Source organism: Agelaius tricolor, unplaced genomic scaffold (assembly GCF_023055355.1).
Source record: "Agelaius tricolor isolate 1412-34295 unplaced genomic scaffold, bAgeTri1.0.p SCAF_19, whole genome shotgun sequence".
NCBI lineage: Eukaryota > Metazoa > Chordata > Aves > Passeriformes > Icteridae > Agelaius > Agelaius tricolor.
Genome location: NW_027269279.1, coordinates 5,442,427 through 5,465,202, shown reverse-complemented (window position 1 = coordinate 5,465,202; position 22,776 = coordinate 5,442,427). Strand labels below are relative to the sequence as shown.

Sequence of the window (22,776 nt, the reverse complement as noted above, 5' to 3'; positions counted from 1 at the left end):
TATTTCTCTCTCTACAGAAAAGCTGGTAACCAGCAAAGAAGACACAAAAGCTAAAATCACTATGTGGAGCTGTGAAGCCTTAATCAACAGTACTGAGAACAGTGAGGACCAGCATCTCTGCCATGACTTTGACCTTGTGCTTTCCATCTTTTCCCTTCTCTACCTCATTATATGTTTCCCAATTGGCCTTTGTTACAATGGCCTGCTGGTCCTAGTTAACCTCTACAACAAAGCTACTATGACTATGCCAGATGTTTACTTTGTCAACATTGCCATTGCCGGCCTCATCATCAACACTCTGGCACCAATGTACCTGCTGGGTCTTGCCAATACAAAATGGGCCATCTGGAATTCCAACAATGAAGTTTATATTACCTTCCTTATTTTATTCAACGTCTCATCGTTGGTTACCATGTACTCTACCACTCTGCTCAGTCTGGACTACTACATTGAACGTGCCCTGCCCAGGACTTACATGTCCAGTGTGTACAACACCAAACACGTCTGCGGGTTCATCTGGGGCGGGGCCATGCTCACAAGCTTTTCATCTCTCCTGTTCTATGTCTGCAACCACGTGTCCACCAAAATAATCGAGTGTTCCAAGATGCAGAACCAGGAGGCAGCGGATGCCATCATGGTGTTCATCGGGTACGTCGTGCCCGCCATCGCCGTTCTCTACGCGCTGACGCTGATCCTGCGGATCCGCAAGGAGGCCACGCCGCTGGATCAGGACACTGGGCGCTTGGATCCCTCAGTGCACAGGCTGCTGATTGCCACAGTCTGCACACAGTTCACCCTCTGGACACCCTATTACGTTATTCTCTTGGTAAGCACGTTTACTAACCTACGAGGAAGAATTCCAGATGTAAATTCCATTCAAATATTACACTTTGCCACGATTCTGTCAAAATTCCTGGCTTTCTCCAGCAGCTTTGTCATGCCTCTGCTCTACAGATACATCAACAAAAACTTCCCCAACAAATTACGCCGTTTGCTTAAAAAGATACACTGTGGGAACCAGGGGTGTTCTCACGAGCGCACAGTGGTACAGCAGGTCATGACATAGGCGTGACCCAGCCCCTGGTGCTCTGTGACTGCAGCACTGGCTGCTCAGTGCTGGGACTGTGACGCTGCTGTGTTGGCACTCAGAGACGTGTGAGAGTCCCAACCAAGGGGCTGGAAGGAGCTTCCATTGCAGTTGAATGCAAGAGTCTTAATTTTCCAGTAGTTGTTTGCTGAAGTGGTGTGAGGCTCTGGCCTGTGTGCTGCATTACCTGTGACATCAGATACCTTCAGTGCACTGAACTGCGGACAGAGGATAAACTCTGTTTTCATGGCTCTGATCTTCCTCTCTGAAGAAATCACTAAGCAGTTTATTGAAGTCTTGACTGAAGACACAGCACCTTGTATCTTGTATAGAAAAAGGTATTACCTTGTTTTCTGTACAAAGAAGTGATAGTGCTATCCTTGATGAAGTAAATAGAATTTTTCAATGAAGATTATATAGTTGATCTTTACTGAAGATCATATGACACAATTATACATGTCCAAATAGTAAATGTTAATTATAAATTAAATTATTTAATTTCTTTCTCCATCACTGATTCCCCCTCTGAAAGAGGCCTAATTTACTTTTTTCAGAAATTATTTTCTCACACAAACTAACCTGTTTTAACATTTATGGTAAAGTGATTTTTTTCTTTAAGCTACAACAAATAACAAAAATGTGTTTTAATTTCCCAGTGCTTTGTTTGTATCCTAAAACATTTCAGGAATTCAGAAATATTTATTAACTAATTCTGACGGAACTCAGAGATGTTTGTTCCACATACTAAAATGAAGGACACAGTGGTTTACAAAGTTAAATCAGAATTTAACTAGTAAAGATTGTCTGGCTAAGTGTTATGGTCCACATATGTTCATGTAACAAGAGTAATTATCTTAAAAAATAAATATGTTTATGATTAACATTTTGTATTTTCAAGGGATATGTTTGCAACAAATAAATTAAACTCTCTTTAATCTAAGACATCACTGGAGGTTTGGAAACCATATAAAATTCCTCAATATAGGAATCCCAGTCAGCATCAGCTCTTTGCTGACCTCTCAAAAAAGCCTTCCATTGGGATTCTTGGATACAAAGTAAAGAATTTTACTGATTATATGAAATACGTGAGAAACACAGACATGCTGCAGGAAGCACGTAAACAGTTATGACAACAAGCTACACAGCACTGACCCAAAAACTACCTGTCCTTGTGCTGCTGTTGCATTAATGACAGGAGGGGACAGGAGGGGGGTGCAAGTGGAGCTGATGTTCTCCCACTGGTGTGGGGCCCCAAGACATTTTTGTCACTTGATTCATGCGACAGCGTCATTTTATTGCTTAATCTATTACAGCACAACTCAAATTCCACATGACATCATAAAAAATGTGACTTTTCAAGCTTCTGGCATGAAAAAAACATGGGGCAAGACCAGAATCGAACCCTTCCCATTGCTTAGAGCACAATCTTGTCTGATAACTGGCCCTAGGCTGTCAGCAGAGACACATACTGAAGTTCTGTGAAAAGAACTTTCTGAGGAACAGACCTTTCAGATCTTTTTCCATCAAGCAATTTCTTCCCTTAGTCATCTTTGCTTATCTTCTTTATATACAATCATCTCTAAGTTATCAACATCCTGGTGGAAGACTTTCCATTAACCTTTACTTTTTTAAAGAGCTTTTCATATTTTATTGGATATTTTTAACCCTTAAAGCCTACAGAGTAAATAATCTATTTCTGTGGTGTTTTCAGTTTTAGTCTGTTGATGAAAACCATGTTAAGGTCTTAAGCTGTTCCTCATTGCTGTGTCCAACTCACTCATTTAGTGCCTCTCTGCTGACACACATGATACTGGCTGCTTTCTTGGTTTTGCCCACCTTGAGAGATTTTCTGCGAATTTCTACACATCTTGAGCACTCAAGCTCACTTCCACACAGAAGTGCTTAAGAACAAAATCTTTCCTTACAGCTGTCAAGCAAACAGACTCCTTCTTCCCATCTGAGGAAAATTAGGTCTCTTAATGCACCACATGAAATCTCTCACGTAAAATCTGTTAAAGAAATTCTGTGCCATTATGCAGGAGGAGTTCCAGCAGGGAGGAACTGGCTTATCTGGTGTGAATAGAGGCTTTCAGAACTGGGACACTGCCAGAACAGTGCAGCTGAGCAGGCAACTTTAAGTGCAATTTCAACTTCCATGTTGCTTCCTTACTTCCATTTCCTCCTTCTTTTAAGACATCTGATTTTCTGTCTCTAAAAGAATTGTTGCCTTTATTTCTGTTCCTTTCTCTCAGTGTTAAATTCTCAGTTTCAGGTCATGGCTCTTGTGTCATTTCTCTTTATCATTTTTCACTTCTCTGCACAATTTATTTAACTGTCATTTCTCTCCCATCCCTGCTTGCCTTGCACACCTGGTACCATTCAATGCTCATGTTTACTTCATCACACTGACTCCTTTACGATGATCCAAATCTTACTCAGTGATTCAACATTACAAATTTATGCAGTAAAATGGAAGCTGCTATTGAAGAGATGTAGAAAGACAGATTTTTATGGAACTTACCCATGGGGGATCAGATCTGATTTTTTCCTAATCTTTTTTACTGCAACAGAGCTATGGATGTTTGTCTGTATCCTTGATAAACACTAAATGTGATGGCAATCATAGATACAAAAACTTGGATAATTTAATGAACAAGACTGCTATCCACTCAACCTCTTAGAAAAGTTAATTTGATTTATTAGTTGCCTCAAAGAAACTGTGCTGTGGATCTGCCTTGCTGCTGTTCTCCTAAGGGAATTCTGAACTCAATTGCAGCACCCTCATCTGGTATCTCTGAAAGAGCAGCATCCCAAAAAGAGAGAGCTTTGCAGTATTTATATAAAGAACAGCAGAGGAGCAAGTGCAGTAAAATACTTAAGGAAATACAAAGTACCATAAATTAGGAAGAACTTTTAAGGACAAACATTTAATACACAAAGTTCTTGAGAATGGGGCCTTTCCATTTCAAATACCTGAAGGTTGCTGGTGACTGTAAATAGAGGCTTATCTATTACACATTTAAATAGATATGAATAAAAATACTGTATATATGCAAGATAAAAATCAGCCTACTGATGTAAAAAGAATCTGCAAAGAGTTTATTAAATTATTTCTAAAAGTGTGTCATTTAAATGTAAACCTCTGAACAGGAAGGTGTACTGTATTCTTCTGTATGTATATAATGTGTACTAGAAAGTAAGCACTAGTTAAGTGCCATTATTAACAGTGTTATTTTCTCACAAAATTAAACTTAATATTTGAGTTGATTTATGGCTTACAGCCTTCTTGCTGAACCGCTAATTAAGTCAAATCAATTAACTAACAAAAATGTCATGTTCTGCTTCTATCTGAGTTATTACCACAGCTAGCTCAAGACAGGTTCTTGCTGACCAACTTAGTAGAGGTCCTAGTTTCAAAAGTTTACATTTCAGAATCAAATTTTGTTGGTCTCTGAAGATTTAATTTCAGTTAATGAAAGAAGGTGATCAGCCACTAGAAATCTTATTCTGGTTCTATTACAATGAAGAGATGTGGACTCCAATATCATGTCAAAAAACTACAGAAATGGACTTTATGGAAAGCTTCATAAAGGAAGTACTGACTCATAATACATTCTCAATAAAGAGTGTTCAAAGTGTACATGGTCAATAAAATGTGTGATTTTTTATTTGCTCTCTTGATAAAAAGCTGTTGTAGACAAAGCTAAACCTATGTGGCTTCACTGAATCATAACATAACAAATTGCACAACTTGGATGTCAAATTTCCAGGCCTTAATTTGACATTATTAAAATCTCATTTTTCATCAGCATGAAATTGGCTGGGAATGAAAGCTAAAAGGCACATACTCTGCCTTTTTTCAGAATAAAGAAGCCTGCAATTAATGAGGCAAAGTAACAGTGCACCTGGAGATCAATGCAAACATTGGCCACATCCTGACAACTTCCTTTCCTTTGTGCTGCCACAATCAGCTTCCTGCAGAAATTCTCTTGGTTCTCAGAACAACATAATAAAATAACCCACACCTCTGGCATCCCAAAAAAAACACAGCTTCTAAAAATCTAAGATACTCTGTAACACATTCATTGCAATAACCACTGCACATAGCCAAAAGATTACTCCCGGTGGATCAGTTCATTTACCCTACATATATGTAAATGTTTTCCTGGCTGTGCTTTCAAAATTATTCATTTATTCCCTTTCGGTGTTCTGTGAAGCATAGGAAGACAGTAGTAACAGCAAACTCTATTTAAAATGATTACTGGTAAACTCTTTTAAAAAACCCTCAGTCCAAGGCACTTCTAAGTTTTAAGTCTCAGTCAGAAATAAATGAAAATGGCAACTGTCAGAGTGGAAGTTGCAATATTCCACCATTTAATCAAAGCCTAGTCTCTGACAGGATGCCCTTACTCCCATGCAGTGCTTCCAAGGGTGTTTTCTTGAAGAGGAGAGCCAGCATCTCTAAACAAGTACAGAGCAGTGATTTCTGACCCTTCATTCCACAGAGCTTTTGGACACGACCAACAAAAAGGTGTTTTTCAGCTGGATTAGTAAAACCCATCACATACAACACAGACTGAAGGATCTTCAGTGAGAACAGTTAGTTAATAAGCAGCAAGTTCACAAGCTCACAGGGTTTTGAAGAGTGAAAAACTACATAAAAGCAAATAAAAAGGGCTGATCAGGTACAAGAAAGCCAAGATGTTTACACCAGTACAAACCAGGCTGACAACCTGAATCTGCCATTATCTGTCAATACAGAGACATCACAGAAGTCAACCACATTTTGGAGCACTCACAAAAAATACTCACTCAACTACTATATAATAGGAGAATATTTTCCCAAGGTTGGGAAGAAAATATGACACTGCTACCACAAACCTCAGAAGGAAGCTTAATTACATCTGCACCTTTTCTTTCCTTCTTTAAAACTAAGATTCAATTACATTGGTTTTGTGCTGTGCATCAGTGATGCCCCATTTATCACTGCTTAATAAAAATGAAAGCAGCCCAGTGTCTGGGCTGGAGACCTCGTGAGCTTCACTGCAGCAGCACAGGACTGGTGAGACCAAGAAAAGCAGAACCTGCCCAAGTGCCACTCTCAGTTCCACTGTTTGCTGAGGACTCAGAGAGGAATTGATTCTTGCCTAAGTTTCTGCAGCTGTGAAGCGCTCAACGCGCTGATGAATCCTAAACATCTGCTCCTAAATTAATTTCTGTAGTCTCTTAATAAGCAAAAACTTGTGTATTTCTTGAGTATCTTGTGTATTACTTTTTCCAAGTGAAAGCAATCTAGTGGTACAAACCCAGCTGTGCAGACTGCCATGGCAACAAATCTGAAGTGTGAAATGTTTCCTCTGTTGAATTCCTTAAGTTTTCCATTATATATCAAAACACTTTGACATATGCTGACTACATTCTTTTTCCATCAGGAGAGCAGAGGATCTATTATCTCCTTTGTCATCCTACTTTCTTCCCACCAAATCCTTCCCTCACCTTGAAATTCCATGTGATTTCCTTATATTCCTTCCTTCTAAGGAACTGGCACTTTTAATTACATCTGCAAGAATTGTCAAAAACATTCACAGTCTGCAGCAGGCAGATTTTCCATATTATTACAAATCATGGCAGTAAAAGATTTTAAAACACAGGATTCACATCAGAGTACTTACGAATTAAGTATAAAAAACATACTCTAAAAAACCCATTCTATCAAAAGTTCTTTAAAGCAAGATTAATAACCAGAAGTGAATCCTTTTTATCCAGTTTAAAAAGTACTTGTATGCTTTTTCCCCTTTTCTTAAATACATTATCCCAGAGGTACTGCACTGGCACTGATAGGCTCAGCTTGGTCAGTGGCAGGGCTACCTTGGGGTCTGCTGGAATTGGATCTGTTGGACATGGAGAAGTTTCTGGCAGCTTCTCCCAGAAGCCATCCCTGTAGCCCTCCCTGCCTCTGCTATCCAAACCTTGCCATGCAAACCCAGTACAATTACTGATTACAAACTGAATTGAAAAGCCTAATTTTAGCCTCCCCAAATCTGTGAATTTAAGCTAAAATTTATCTTGAAATCAGTAGAATTTCTGCACTGTTTCTTATCTCCAAAACCTTTAAAAGGTCATTCTGACATGAATTCTGGAATTGGTTGATCAAAGCTGTTTTAGAAACTCCATCTGGTGGTCACTGGCAGAATGTTCTTGCAGTAGTTCCCAAAAGCAGTAAGACCAGCAAAATTAGTTAGATTTAAATTAATCTTTAGGGAGAAAAAAAATCAGTCTGAGTTTCTGGTTAAACACAGATCTGTACAGCTGGTCCTGCCTGCAGGCAGTGAGGGTATTGCTACAAGTACTTAAAGGAAACAAAATTAACCTCAACTTGGACAACCAACTGCTGCTGTGAGGGAGAGGCAGGTAAGAGATAATTCTGTTCCAAGAAACAAATCTCAACAAAGGTTAATTTTGGTTAGTTTTGAACCTAATAGAAGGATATTTAACCAGTTTACTAGGTCTGACTATTCACAAAGAAGTAATATTTATTAAAAAGCACATGTTCCTTGTATTGTTTCATGAAACATCTGTTACTAGTCATTGTGGTTGACAAGATGCTCAAAGACCAAAGGAATTGCCATTCCCATTCAGCTCCAGAGCATTGTAATTCTTTCTAATTAAGTATGGTTTCACTAGTTCACAATGAAATAGATTTCTAAATTAATTAACAGAGAACTGATATTTTTCAGGTCCAGTCTATGTGCAATTAAATAACCATTTAGCACCTGCAGTGCTATGCAGAGACCAGCTCTCTTATTGAAACTTGCTATTAGAAAAAGCTTTTTCCCACCCTTTAGTAGAATATTATTTTGAAATACAGGCAATTTTTGAGCTCTTGTAGCTGAGTTACACAGATGATTTACCTGTATTGAGGAATTTATTTTGAGATTGATAGAAACATTACTGTATAGCAATAATAATAAAACACTGTTTATAAAACAACTTACATTACAAACAGTGCTCAAATAAGGCAGTAATAAAACCACTAATAGTGAACCACAGGCAAAGAACCCTGAGATGAGAAGGCAGCAATCACACTAAGCATGGCTGTTCTAGGAAAAAAGGAAGAAATGTTGATTTACAACCAGCCTCTGAGGTGCAGATAATCATCAATAACCAGTGCTTATGGATAAACATCAGCAACCTGGGCTCTGTAACCCCATCCAAGCAGAGAGAGCAAGACCATCAAATTTTACAAATTCACATGGCTCCATGTACCTTATAAATAAGCATAAGCATCTGAATTCCATTTTAAAAACCACACTTAGACAATCCCTTCCTAAACCAAACATGCAGGGAATATAATACAATAAAGCCATGTGAGGTTCTTTTGTTCTAAAATGAACCCATAAACGAGATTCCTTTAACTTTGTTCCAACTAGCAACTCTTGGTTCTCTGTACAACTTCCCTCATGTTTTGGGGTTTGGTGGGTTTGGGTTTTTTGGAGGAGGGGTATCCTTTTTAATGTCAAAGGCCTCATATTCTACAATGTTTTAATCAAGGCCACAAATTTGCTTGCTGTCAAGTAAGACTAAACATATATAAAATTAACAGCAAGGCCTTTCACAAGAACAGTTTTACTGTGTGACTGGTAACTGTGCATCAATGTAGCAAAAGCCTTAGAACAGATATTCCTCTCAAAAATTAGGGGTTCCCCCCCCAGGAATTTGGAGGTATTGCATTAATGTAAGTGACTTTAGTGTCTTAAAATGCCACAAAGAAGAGCTTCCAATATTTAAGCTCAGATGAATAGAGTCAAAGCAATCTTTGACTAACACAGTGGCTTATATCCCACACTCAAGATATTTTTTTCTTACACAACAACAATAGAGGAAAAATTAAGGTGGAAATATATGACAGTTGATGAAAAACTTCCTAGAAACAAAATTGCAGTGTATTGCCTCATTCAAAATTCCAGTAACAAAGCAACTGCTTTTCATCATAATACACTGGGGTATAGGCAATAACAGTCATTTAATATTCCAAAACAATCCTATCATTCTACAAAAGCATGGTTTTCTTAATAACATTACATCCAAAAGGCAAGAAAAGAAATGTTAACTGAGAGAAGAAGACAACAGTGTGGTCTGAAAATAAACTTTGGGCTCCTCATGCAGGATTAGCTCCCAAAGAATAATCAGTGCCCCAGAGAATCCAGTCCAGTCCTTGGACTGCCTGCAGGCTGCTGCAGCCTCTGCTCTGTCATCTGTGGTCACCCTGGGGCTCCCTGATGCAGCACCAAGCAAACACGAGCTCTAAAGCTCAACTGAGCATTGCAGCTCTTTGCTGAACAGCTGATCAGGACTGGTCAGAAGGAAGATGAGCAAGACAGGATCACCATCTCCACAACACTCACAGGATGGATCTGCCTGAAGCCAGAGACTAAAAAGACTGAAATCTCCATGGCTGCAGCATCTCAAGCTGACACACTGAACAGTGCTTGTTAGACAAGATGGAGAAGTTTCTCTTGAGCCTTTACTTCAAATTAAGCCTACTGTCAGGGATGTGTGCTCTGCTAAACACATCAGTAATATGGGTCAATTAAGAGAAATTATTGGTGTCAGAAAAAAAAAAGTAATTCACATCTGCTTTCTTTATAGCAACATCTGTCACTCAGTACTGGAGACATTTATTTTGCCATATGAACAGTTGTGTTCAAAAATAAACCTGAGTTTTGCCCACCACAGCACACTGTAGGTGGTTAGTGGCTGTACATGTATCCCTAAATATTGCCACAGCATCTCACAAATATTTCACTTCTGTAACTTCACCTTTTCTGCCTCCATCATTATCACACATCAACCTTTTCCACTGACAGCAAGTAAATTAATACATGCTAAGAAATTTCACCAAAAAATCATGAATCCATAAATCCATAAATATAAATAGTTATGACATTATGTATCATCCCAAATACAATCACTTAACCATTTTCTGGAGCTTTGTGAAACCTTTACACAACTGAGCACTAGTCTGCTTGCCACTACTCTCATATGACTTGCACCCTGTGACCATTTAAGCAAATTAAACAAACTGGTTTATTGTTTTTTCTAAGGAAAGATGCAACTGGTCACATAACAGCAATATTTTGCTTTTCTTTTACTAACACATTAACTGTGACAGTAACAGCACAGCAAGCTGCTGCTGAAACTCCACCTGGGAGCTCTTAACATACCTCAAAAATTCTTTTGTTTCTGTAGATGAGGCAGAATTGCAGCTATCGAGATGGGAATCAGGAAAGTCTAAACAGAATAAATATATTTGGGAAACTTTTATTTTCTAACCTCTATTTCTCCTCTGGCTTTTAACTTATTCCATCACCTTGGAAATTCTTCAGTAGCCAAGTTTCTCCACCTGTAAAATGTGATGTAAAATGTGATGCTTTCTGATGTGTGAGTCTCTCAAGCTGTGTACAATTCTGACATTGTGTTGTGTTATGTGCACCTGATTCCAAGTAGGAAACATGTTCTTGCTCCCTAAATAGCACTGAATAATGATGTTTAATACAGGTTTCAGACAAAGTATGAACTAATGTCTGTAAAGGTGAATGCATTTTAAAGATGGGAGCTTGCTCTCTGATTACCTTTTCAAGATGGAAGGTGTAAGAAATAGCTTCTCTCTTTTCCCTTTTCCGATTCTATTTATACAATTTTGTCTTAGTGGATAAGTTCCCTTGGAGCTGTGCTTATCCAGCCCATGCATTGTCAGAGGTGAAGTTACTGAGTAACAGGAAACATGGCCTCAGCTCTGCTGTGTCAGGGCTTATCTCTGCACAGGATTTACTCCTTGCTCACCGACTGCTCATTAACTCAGAGTCACTGAAACCTTTGTCAAGAGTGCTTTGAATATTCCTCACATTCATCCAGTCATTGATTTGCCTCTCTTTTACTAATAAACACCAAGGGCACAGCCAGATATCCTTGCATACACCCACCTAAGGCAAATTCAAAAAGATATAAACCCCCAGTTGCTCCTGGCCCTCAGCCAATAAATAATTTTAGTTCCCCCTCCAGCCTGCCCCCAGCAGAGCCCAGGGTTATCAATAATGGGCCTATTCAAAGCACTTCAGTGGAAAGTACAGCAACAAAACCATGTTGAAACTGTTCAGCATTGCCTTGAGTGCACAAGCGATCCATTCTGGAAGCTAAAAAGTTAAGTTGATGATCAAAACCTTCCTGAAATTTTTCAGCAATTTCAAAAACAATCTTTTCACTATGCCTACATAGTTTGCTGCGCTCTCTGCACAGCCCTGAGTCCTAGAAAGAATAAGGTGACACTTGAAATTTGCATCTTTACTGAAAAACCAACAGAAAAATAAAAGAATCATCTGATTTGCATGGAATGACAATGCATCAATGCATATTTTTTCTTTACCATTCTCAACTATAAGAATTAATTGTCAGAATGAGCCTGGATGAGGGAACAGCTCACAGGGAAATTTACATACAAAACACCTGCACTACACTGCCCCTTTGCCCAAGGTTTTCTGTAACAGTTTGGAGGAACTACTGTAAATAAAAAGGAAACAATAAACAACTTACCTAGTCCAACAGACTGCTACATATGATGATCAAAACCAAAGGCTCTGTGTGAATTACAGTATTCTGAATAAAGCTCATTGGAAATCAGATTTCACAGAGCCCCTGAACTACTGAAGAACTGCTTGAGAGAATAGTTGCCTCACAAAAAATGTGAACCTTCAACCTGAAAACTGAAACGTTTCTGAGCTACTGCTGGAACCCAAGACCCTCCATCCAGTCTACCTCTAATCTCGAGGAAGTATTTGGAGCAGTAGTGCTAACCTTCAGCTCAAAATGTAGACCAAGTGCTAAAATATCTTCTCCAGGTAATCCACAACTCTGATTTTGAAATTCAGACTCATACACATTTGTCTCATCTCACTTGTTTCAAGTGTTTTGGCAGGTTCCATGTGTTTTTCAATGAGCCTTGTTAAAGTGCAACAAGTGGGAAGCCAAGAAAACAGAGTGCTGATGAACTGGTCACAAACTACCCTCTCAACCCACAAAAGCCACTGCAGGTTACTGAAAGTTTACAACAGAAATGCCCTTCCCCATGAGCTGGTATAGGAAAACATGAAGCTACTCATACATCCCAGCCAGACAGGCTGCACTAAAAAAAACCATGAGCCAACCCTTTCTGCTTATTTATATCTGAGGTTTTAAGAACACTATTCAACACAGCCACTGACTGATGCTGAGCCAGACCCAAAACATCCTTCATACTCCAAGTCTTGTCTTTTAACACCTCATGGTCATTGCAGAGCATCTGGAAAAATAATTTATTGCATGTACACAGTAACAGGAGTATTCCAAGAGTCAGAGCCCTTGGAAAAATAGAAATACACCTATTTTAAGCAGGGATCTTAAGGTTTGACGTGCCTTGCTTTGTGTGGAGATTTTGTTGTATTAAGCAAAGGGCGTGGTGTGGTTTTTATTGCACAGGCTTTTCCTTTTCTAGACCTCTAGCACTTCACACAGCGCACGGGGAAAAAATGCAATTGCAAAGGCTGGCCAGTGAGCATAGGATTACTTCATGAACAGGAGAAAAAAATCCACTGGATGGCCTCACATACTTAGAAATGGCAGGGACAAACACTACTTTTCTGTTCTAAAATATCTCATTGCAGAGGAGAATCTGAACTTTAAAGTCACATGATGATGAAACCATAGGTTTGCTAAACATGCAACGTTTATGGTTTGAATGACTTCAGCCAAGTTCCTGTTTCCCCTACAGAACTGCAGTTTTTAGTCAGCAAGCGCCTGGATTCTTCACCGTGATGTACAGCAGCTGAAGAAGTTACTGTAATATACACACTCTGCTTTCTACAGAAATAGAAAGGGCTATAAGCTCCAAACAATAATTGTGTTTCATCTGCCATTTCTCAGTGAAAGGCTCAGCCTGTTGTTTCTGTGGAACAATTCCTCGAAAAGGTAAGTGCTTTATATTACTTTAAATATGCAATGTTTTATTCAAGAGGCTCAAACAGTAAAGCTAAGGTTGCTAGTTTTAAATTGAAAGTTGTTAGTTTTCCCTTTTTTAGCAACATTTGAACTACACAAAGTAAAATACTGTATCTGGGAGAGGTCCTACAAAAGCAGAAATGTATAATGAGGCTGAAATTTGTGATAAAACTGAGCATTAAGTAGAGAAAACGTGAAGACTGTTTTCCAGTAAGTACTTCACTCCCGCTGAACCAATGGGAGGTGGATGATGAAATACTGTCCAGTTGTGTGGACAAACGACTCCAACCATTGCCTAAAACCAGTCTTTTAAAGGATGGACATTGTCAGATGATCTTAACCCCACTACAGGCATTGTATAGGACAGGAAACAGTTCGGGGATTATGTTTAAGTCACTGTTAGCTCCTTTATATTCTAGAAAAGTAAAAACAAAAGCTTTCGGTTTCTAAGGAACTGCTACTTTTCCACAAGTTAAGGGTAGGATTTCTTCAGTCTTTACGACTTCAAATACTTGCCCAAGAGCAGGAACTGAGCTCTTAGAAGAAAGATGAACATAGTATTTTATATTTTGGTCTCATATACTGCAAGCTGCCCCTCATCTTTTAACTTGGCAGACATAATGTGAACAGAAAAGACATCTCCTCTCCCCACATCACGTGTTATCTAAAGTCACTGCAGGACATCCCTACCAACAGCAGAGCTTCACCAGCAATGTTATGTGTATTGCTTTATGACTGGAGGAAAGAATATTTTCCTTCTAAAGGCTGGTGACAGAGTGCAGAAAGACTGCCCTACCAAACCTTTTATAGAGGAAGAGTTCTGGCTGCCAGGGAGAAACTCCCCTGCCTTAGGAGCTCTTCCTTCTAGACTTTAAATAAACACAAGTCTCCTTGAAACCTCCCCTTTTGCAAAAGTTAAACATTGAAGTGGGGATGGGGAACCCAAACTCAGTGGAATCTTAGGGACTAGGTCCCCTCAGCACTGAAAGTCCTTTCACAACTTGCTATTTTTAAACCGTTTTTTGAACACTGTGCTCACTGTGATGGAAGTGAAGGGGAATGTATTCACTGTGCTTCAGAAAGTGAAAATCAAACATATTTGCTTTAACTGCTGAATTATAGGGAGGAAAAAGGGATGGAAAGAGGAAAAAAAAAAACAAGAAAAAAGTGAGGCCACATGACATTAAGGAGGGATTTGTGACATGACTGATAGCAAATTAAAGTAAGAGGGACCTGAGATAAAGGGACAAAATACTGGAGCATGACAACACAGAGATAAACCAAGCAGCATATTGCAAGTTTTCCTCAGTAACGAATCACAAAACAAACAGAAATAGACCTGGCTTCTGCCATAGTTACCGTGACTCAAAGGAAATTAAAAAGTCAGTTTATGTCATAGTATGTTGCAAGAGAGAAAAAAAAAATCATTTGGGTCTTGAGGTGTTTGCACTGTAAGCTGACACATTCCAGTAAAGAGTTGAGGACTTGACTGCTGTTGTCTCACCCTCCACCCACACCACAGCAGAACATAAACATTACGTGCATTTTGAGGAAAAAAAAAAGAATGTCTCTGCAGTAAATCCAAGAACCAGACAAGAACTGAGGGAATACGAGATCTTCTCACAGCAGAGGAAAATGACATAATAAATCCCCTATATTTTTATGATGGAAACTCTAAGTATTTTGAAAAAAAAATGTGGCCAGCTGTATGAATACTCTGAAATAAAACATCATGTGAGAAATAAGCCACCCTCTGCTGCTCCCATGGAACATATATTTTATTATAAATTAAATTAGTACTACCAGTAGTCTGAAAAAAATTACAAACATTAATACTACTACAGCAGAAGTAGTGAGCTCCTTCATCCCATTGTTATTCTAAGCATGAACTTGATGCTCTGGGAATGTTTTAAAAGGGGAAAGATAATTTCTAAGAGCTGCTTTACATGATAGATGAGCACCTTACAGTCACAGGAATCTCTAAAGCTACTCATAGTGATGTAAACAAACAAACAAACAAAAAAACCAGAGAGGTTGTGCCATCTGGGACTGTTCCAATTCCATCAGTTGCAGAGGCTGCAGGGGAGTCAGGCTGTTCTGGTGGGGCCCAACTGAAAACCCTAATGCAGCCACTTCACGAGGTGGTGAACAATGCATCTTGGAAAGTGGTATGTACCCTCAAATTTCACTGGAATCATTATGAAGAGACAAAATAATAAAAAGAAAAAAAATCAGACTGTCAGGAAGTCAGAAATGTACAGGTGACCCTTTTAGAGGGAATGCAGGTGTGATTCAGCTTGTAGGAAGAACTGGCCATGTCTGCCTGTCCCCCCTGCACAGGAGCCTTTCCTACCTGAGCTCCAAATTGCCATTTGCTCTTTTTAATAGAGAGACACCAGAACCAAATATGAAAAGAGTCCCTGACATTATCACTGTGATTCTTTTAAGCTTCTAGGAATAATTTAAGGGGGAAAGTTAATAACTACAGCATTGACTTTAATCTTATTTGTCAAACTAAAAATATTTCAGAATTGGCTACAAACTGCTAGGAGATATTTCTTCTTCTGTAATAAACAGTTTATTGAATTCAAAAAAAGATTTATACTCACACTGACTAGCCACAGCAAAGCTGCAAACAGCTTGCTCTTTTGGTAAAATTTTGTTTGTGTGGGAATCCCAAGGTGATTGCCTTTAAAACAGCACAGCTAAAAATTTTTCCTTAGCTCAGTATTCTGATATATATCACTGATTATAATTATAAATATTTAGTTGCACTGTTATTTCCCCAAAGTGAGCATATTAATTCTAGTCTAAAGAGATACCTTTTGTTCAGTTTAAACCCTTCCTCAGATGAGGTAATTTACAAGACATACACTTAGGTGAACATAATAATATTTAGATGGAGAGGAAGCATCAATGTTCATTATTTCACAATAATGTTATGTCTGTGGTTGCAACTGAAACTGTTTCAGTCACCCGTCCTGACAGCAAATGAGAGCAAAACACATCCTCAGCCTCTGCTTAACACTGCTGGGCTGTCATAACACACCACAGTGTGCAAGCAGGTGGCTACAGGAAGAGAAACCAAGGTGCTGCACTTGCTTGCACAGTAAGCTGCAGTTACTGGAATATGCTGCATTAAGCCTTACTTTGTTTTAAATGCCCAAAGGGTATTTAAATAAAATTAAAAATACATTGCTATGGTCATAATTGAACCCAGCATCAGTACCAAGGCCAGGTCCTGAGCACATTTATCCAAGTTTTGGTATCTTTTTTCCCCCCTGTAATATGACATTAAGGCCATATGATTTCCTGTGAAACCCCAAACTATGGCCTTTGCTTCCTCTGCAATGATGTTACCAAAAAAGTTGAATGTTGCTAAATTATTCTGAGGTTCTCTGCAAAGACAGTGAGCACAGTTAGGTGGCCCATAGAAGTTGTTGAGAAGATAATGGAGATGTTCACAGTACCAGAACTGAATTCTTCCATTCAGCCCTGCAAAAGGCCTGATGGAATTTGCAGGTAACACCAGAGGCTCTGGTGGAACAGCTCTAAATGTAAATATTTCCTGACCTTGAATCTACACTGTGGGATGATAACAGACTTTCTCAGATGCTGAAGTGGCCACAATCCTTCACCAGATTAAGCTTCAAATCTCTCTCCTAACAAAAGATCAAAATTTGGCTTACATTTTCCTTCATCCTTGAGACTCTTCCCAATTATTAAGGAAGACATGAACTGCAGAAGTTAAAGTTTCACACACAAGAATTTCTTATATCTAATAAACTATTTTTAAGCTTGAAAATTATGTTGACTCTTAACTTGCTTCAGAGACTTGTGCCTGTTTTGCCCATCAGTTCTTTCCTACATGGTGCACCCCAGCTCAGAGGCTGGCACAGAGTCTGACCAGCCCACCTGCAAGACCACCTGTAACACAAAACATCTTCCCTGGGTGCTCCAGTCCTTCCTGTAGTGCAATCTCTCAGAAAATAACTTTTTCTACAAAGGAAGAAACTCTGTCTTTAAAAAGGAACAAAGAACACTGCTAAATCAAAACATAACTCCACGCTTTTCTATAAATGAAATTATAATTATATAAGATTACATACACATTTAATCAAAGCCACTTTGATAAGTCAACTTTTCTAATTAAAACCAGTATTAGAATTCCAATTTTGAGGAGAGATTAGAAACATCAGAAATGTGAAGTAGTGTCAGAGGTAACAACCATAAATTAACTGTCAAACAGTATTAAGACACTGATTTATCTATAATGAGCACTGCTTAAAAACATTAATGCATCTCTATGAATTTTTACCAATTTAACATTACTTTCATTTTAAGAGTTAACATCACTAGAATCCCCCTATGGAAAAGGCATTATGCACAACTAAGTATGCAGTTTCTTGCCACTGTGACTTATAGAAACTTCTGCAGGGAGAACTCCATGGTCCTGTCTTTGCCTGCTTGTTCAGACCAGCTTTAGGTAAAACAGAACAAAGCAAAAACACCAAAGTCTAACACAAAATTGGAATATTTGTGAATAAAAAATATTTTTTTCTCCAGAAAACACTCTATATAGTAAAAATGCCTGTTTGTTTAACTTTCTCCAGTGCTGAGGAACATCTTTAATCAGACGTTCCAAATTAATGAGGAATAGTGGGTTCATTATCTCATGTTTAAATATATTTAATCTTTGCAACTAAAAAAGGTATGTTATTTTCTGTATCAATCAGTACAAGGTGCACAGAAATTGCCTCTTAGAAGTTGAGCTAATTATGCTTTTAGGTGATCTGGAAAATGCATATATCCATATCCATTACAGTTTTTCACAAGTACATACGATGTTCTCATAAAAGCTTTTTGGCTTAAAAGAAAAGGAGCCACCAAGCATTTATACAGTAACAAAATCATTGTATCAACATATCACAGAGTCATTACAGCTAACAGCCTAACCATATTACTCTCAAAATTCCCTATTTCCAGGAATTTATAATGCAGCTGTAACAAATGGCCCTTGCTAAAACTTTATCAACAGGCTTATAATGCACCAGTAATTGTTTTCTCAAAGTTGAGCATGCAGAAAAGCATTATTTTTTGCTGTTTTATGCAACAGCTACATCTAAGAAATGACAGCGTTATTAATGTATACAGATATTTTGGCATAAAAGCAGTTTGTTCCTAACACTTCTTAAACACTCTCATTAATTTTATACAGGCTCCTCAGCACAGACTGCAGCTATGAAAAGCTTTTTTTCAGAACAGAAAGGAAGCAAAACTAAAACAAAGAAAGGAATGTGGCTCATGCCTCATATTGTGATTATCTTTGCATTTTCCTCAGTATGTGGTGTGAGACTGCAGCTGGGTTCAAATGATACAAAATTCCCACCCTTGTGACAGGACAGTGGAGCTTTTTGTGGCTGGAGCTGCTGCCCACACACTGGACTGCCCTGCAAACTGCCTTGGCCTTTTTTGGCGAGATGGGGAGGAAAAGCAGCTCCACCTAAACAGAGCCAGCTCCTTCCTCACCCACTGAACAGCCAATATTCCATATATTCCACAGGCAACATGAGTGGGCTGGATCCTGGCTGTCCACAAAGCTGAGCTGTAACAAGTGAGGAAAAGCAGGGAGTGGTAAGAGCAAAAACCACATCAAAAATAAAAAGGCAGATTTCTCTGGTTAAAAATAATTTCAAGCTAACTTGGGTAATAACACAGGAGCGTAAAATCCACCAAGAAATTACTGCATTTAGTCTGAACAAATGGTTCATACACCTGACTGCACATAATATATTCAATGCAAAAACAGGCATTAAAACTGTAATTTAAAACTTGTTTCACCTTCCTTTTCCAGTTCAGTTTCAAACACCGTTGAACAGAAAATAAGCACAGTGTGGAAAGCAGGATGACTTCTCACAACATGACGTGGATCAGCTACCCAAGCAAGAGCCAGATTTTCAATTCCCCAGAAGAAATTGAAGCTGTCATAACTTCTCAAAACATCATATCCAGAGTTATGCACTGTTACATTGCCCTTTTTGTACCCACTGGATTAATAGCTGGCATATGTATTTTGATAATTTTCATAAAGAATCATTTGCAGAACAAAAGAGTAAGCTTGGACTTACTTCTACACTTCCTATACTTCACCCTCAGCAATATCATAATGATTTTTTTCTCCTTTACTGTCATCAGCAGACCTGACTATTTAACAGCAACTCACCTTGCCTGTAGCGTACTGTCATTTTTTTTCAACTTTGGTTATTTCAATTCTCAGTATGTTTTCATTTTGACACTTTTCACACTATTACTGGAGAGATTTCTACCATCAACTGCTCTCTGCAAAGCCACCCAAAGACCCATCTTGTGTGTTGGGCTTGTACTCTCATGCACCTTCTGTTTGTCCCTGACAGAGGCAGTGCTGGTTGGCGCTGATAATTACCACCTGGAAGTGCACTGCCAGTTGGATCCATTATTTGCATGGCCTGAATATGAGATTGTTAAATTCATCTTTGGGTTTGGAATCCCGTCATTACTCCAGATCCTCTGTTTTACTGTTCTGTGGGCTAAAGAAGCACCTGCAGGAGCTCCATCCTTGCAGCAGCACATCCGCACCTACGCCGCCGTGTACACGATCAGCGCGACAATGTTTGTCTGCCGCCTGTTTTATAACGTCATGATTCTCTTCAGGACAGCACTGAAACTGCAGAGGAGCATTGGAACAACAAAGAATGAGCTTGTGATGAACATTGCAGAAATAGTGCTGTTCTGTGAGAGCTGTGCTAGTTTGGTAGTTATACTATTTCTTCATAAACCCTGCAACGCTGAAGTATTTGAAGTCATCGAGAGGTGCCGAAGGAAAACCCCTGCCAACAATCACCTTGAAATACCAGAATCAGCCCCAGCCATTCAAAGTGGGTCTCAGTAATACCTGCTCTTCTAAACAACTGTCAATGCACTTTGCTTTTTAGCTTGTGGGTTTTGGTTTGGTTTTTTACTTCTTAAAAAAAAGGGCAATTGTTCCTTCTTTAGAACTCAAACTTGGCCTATCTTACAGATAGCAGTACTGGAAGAAAAAAGATGGTCAGTTCTAGTACTCACAGTGGAATCTGTAAGAAAACTTCCAGGGTCTGGGGCTGTTTGGGTTTTTTTTCATATATACATGTATATTTAAATAATCTACTTCTCTGCAAGCCATTGCTTCAAAGTCAGGTGGAAAGATGAGTACTGTTGCCATAGAACTGTGCTTCTGCAATATCAATGCCCTAGCAGAGCTGCAAACAAAAATGTGGCAGGAAGCAACTTTGAATAAAGGTCAAAATCTCTAGTCAGAGCATTTTCTCAGGTGTGCTTCCTCCTTTGACTTCTTACTCTTCAAACTATGTATTTCTATAACACTGGTATATATAATTCTAGTGGCAGCAGCAGTGAAGTTTTTGTCTGAATTCCTGTGCCAAAAAAAAAAAAAGAAAGAAATCAAATTAACAGAAACATGGGACCATAAAGGAAAGCTTTGGGTCCTTTGTGAGGCACTGAACTGGAAAGATCAATAGGATGGCTAATTAAAACTTTGTGCAAGAATGAAAGCTTTTTGTTAATGTACTCTCAGCTTCTACTTTGCATTTAGACTTACAGCAATGATTGACTTAAGCCATTCCTGATGAGTTCATTCAGAAGTACAAAGTCATTGGAAGAGCCACATTTTCAGTAATACACAAAGTGAAAAACAGAGAAAAGCCAGCTCAGAACAGCAGAACTGAGGTGTATTTTTAATAAGGCAAACAAAACCCGAGCCCCAGTTCCTAACTGGAATCAAGGCTCTGCTAGAGACAAGCATTGTACATTAAGATGACAGTTGATGGGTAAATGGTGCAAAAAGAGGAAAAAATCTGAATTAGAATAAAACAGTTGTGGTGCAGGAGTTTGGATGAAGCCCTGCAGGATCAGTAGCTGATGCAGGCTGAGATGTAGGTGCAAAGCTGTAAATGCTTGCTTTGAGCACACTATTACTGCCACCAAATCTGGCCAGGAGCCACCTTAGGCATTTGGCTTCGGCTTCATCTTCTGTTAAAAAAGTGGAGAGAACGGAAACAGGAAAAGCACAGAATTGTACTAAAACTTGGATAATGACGTAGACTCAGATGGCAAAGTTACAAAAATACAGCACTGTAATGAGAAAGTAACTTGAAGAGTTCTGAGAAAAGCTATTTTGATGCTTCAATCTGTGCCTTTGTATGAAACTCAGGTGCTAATGGAACTGAGAGGGGTTTTTTGCAGTTATATCCTTTGAAAGATCTTCCTGATGGGGTCTTCCAGATTTGTGTGGGGAGCTGGTGTAAATCAGCATGGGCTGCCTAAGAGAGAACAGCAGGAACTGATTGATCAAGATGAACATCTTCCACAAGCCAACAGCCAAATGCAGAAATGGAAGAACAATAATCATGCAGAATACAGATCAAGTATCTAGAGATATGGATCTAATCTTGGACATCCAAATCCTGACAAGTATGGACCATGACTGCATCACATGCAAATAAAGGGCAATATGTAATCCGACTATGATTGTAAGGACCAACATTTCCACAAGATGTAAAAATCAGCTGGTAAGATGTCTGCATTACATTGTGTCAGCCTGTTCCCTGTTCAATTTTGTTCTGCTGCCAGCACGAACAGATGGATAATTAAAGAACTCTACATATAAACAGATCATTATAGAACGTGGTCAGAAAGGAAGTAGGCAGATAAGAATCATCTCTTTGAACACAAGAGCCAATTTCATACTTGTGAAAGGAATTCTCAGATGGCATCAGAGGTTTTGTTTTGCACCTGAGAAGAGGGAGATTAAACAACACAGAGCAAAGATCAGCCTTGCAGAAAGAAGTCTGAAGAGATGAGTTGTAGGAGCTGTACATCACTGAAAAAGCTCACAGACTGAGTGAAAGAATATCTCAGAAGATGCAAGCTGTTTATCCCAGCTCAGAAAGTCAGAGTTTCAGCTCCACTGTGGATGAGGAGGATATTTTGTAGTATGGGAATGATGTGCAAATGTTTCTACCTTACTTACAGCTTCCATACATTTTATATTTAAGGATAAAAGAATAAATATTGTGTTGTTTCTGAGTTGCTTTGAAAGGTGCCTAAAAGAAAATTGAGTCAGTAAAAGCTGGCTGGGACCTGGAAAGTGATGTGATTAAATGCCAGTAACACACCTGTGAGGAGCCACAGGGTTGGGCAGGGCACACAGGTGCTTCATGATGCTCTCAGCAGGGTGCACAGCCAGAGCAGAGCCATACCCAAGTGTCACAGAGAAAAAAACCTGTAGGGAGCTACTGTCAGATGTAGGATCTGAGAGTGAGCCCACCTTGGCAGAGTGAACAACTGTGTGTGAGTCTGTGAGCAGTCCTGGGGAAAGCTCCTGGCAGCCATCTGTGAGATGTGAGTATGTGTACTCTGATCTCCTCCCTGGCCACGTGGAAAAAACCTGAGTATTTTCTGGATGGCTGGTTATATTGCCATGAAGAAATCTCTCTGTACAGTGAAAAGACTTTGCAACTGAATATGAGAAAACAAAGGTAAGCAGGAGGAAAGAGGTTGAAAAATGCAAAACAGTAACTCAAATAGTTCAGAGTATAAATTTCAGCAATACATAAATGTTTTCA

General features: G+C 39.0%; 2 protein-coding genes and 1 long non-coding RNA gene across 7 annotated transcripts in view; 2 read left to right on the top strand and 1 right to left on the bottom strand.

The window, feature by feature from the left end:
* Nucleotides 1-2,027, top strand: part of GPR146 (G protein-coupled receptor 146) — a 46,580-nt gene extending 44,553 nt beyond the window's left edge. For all 3 annotated transcript variants that reach the window (XM_071443992.1, XM_071443993.1, XM_071443994.1), the window contains one exon: nucleotides 18-2,027. In XM_071443992.1, the coding sequence (XP_071300093.1) occupies nucleotides 62-1,066 (1,005 nt within the window). In that variant the 5' untranslated portion in view covers nucleotides 18-61 and the 3' untranslated portion in view covers nucleotides 1,067-2,027. The remainder of the gene's footprint in view (nucleotides 1-17) is intronic.
* CHLSN (cholesin) overlaps nucleotides 1-22,776 on the bottom strand; it is a 125,000-nt gene that overhangs the window by 74,742 nt on the left and 27,482 nt on the right. The window lies entirely within an intron of this gene.
* LOC139598070 (uncharacterized) lies at nucleotides 12,840-22,237 on the top strand. The gene is made up of 2 exons (XR_011681797.1): nucleotides 12,840-13,087; nucleotides 18,972-22,237. It is a non-coding gene; the product is annotated as an uncharacterized lncRNA (long non-coding RNA).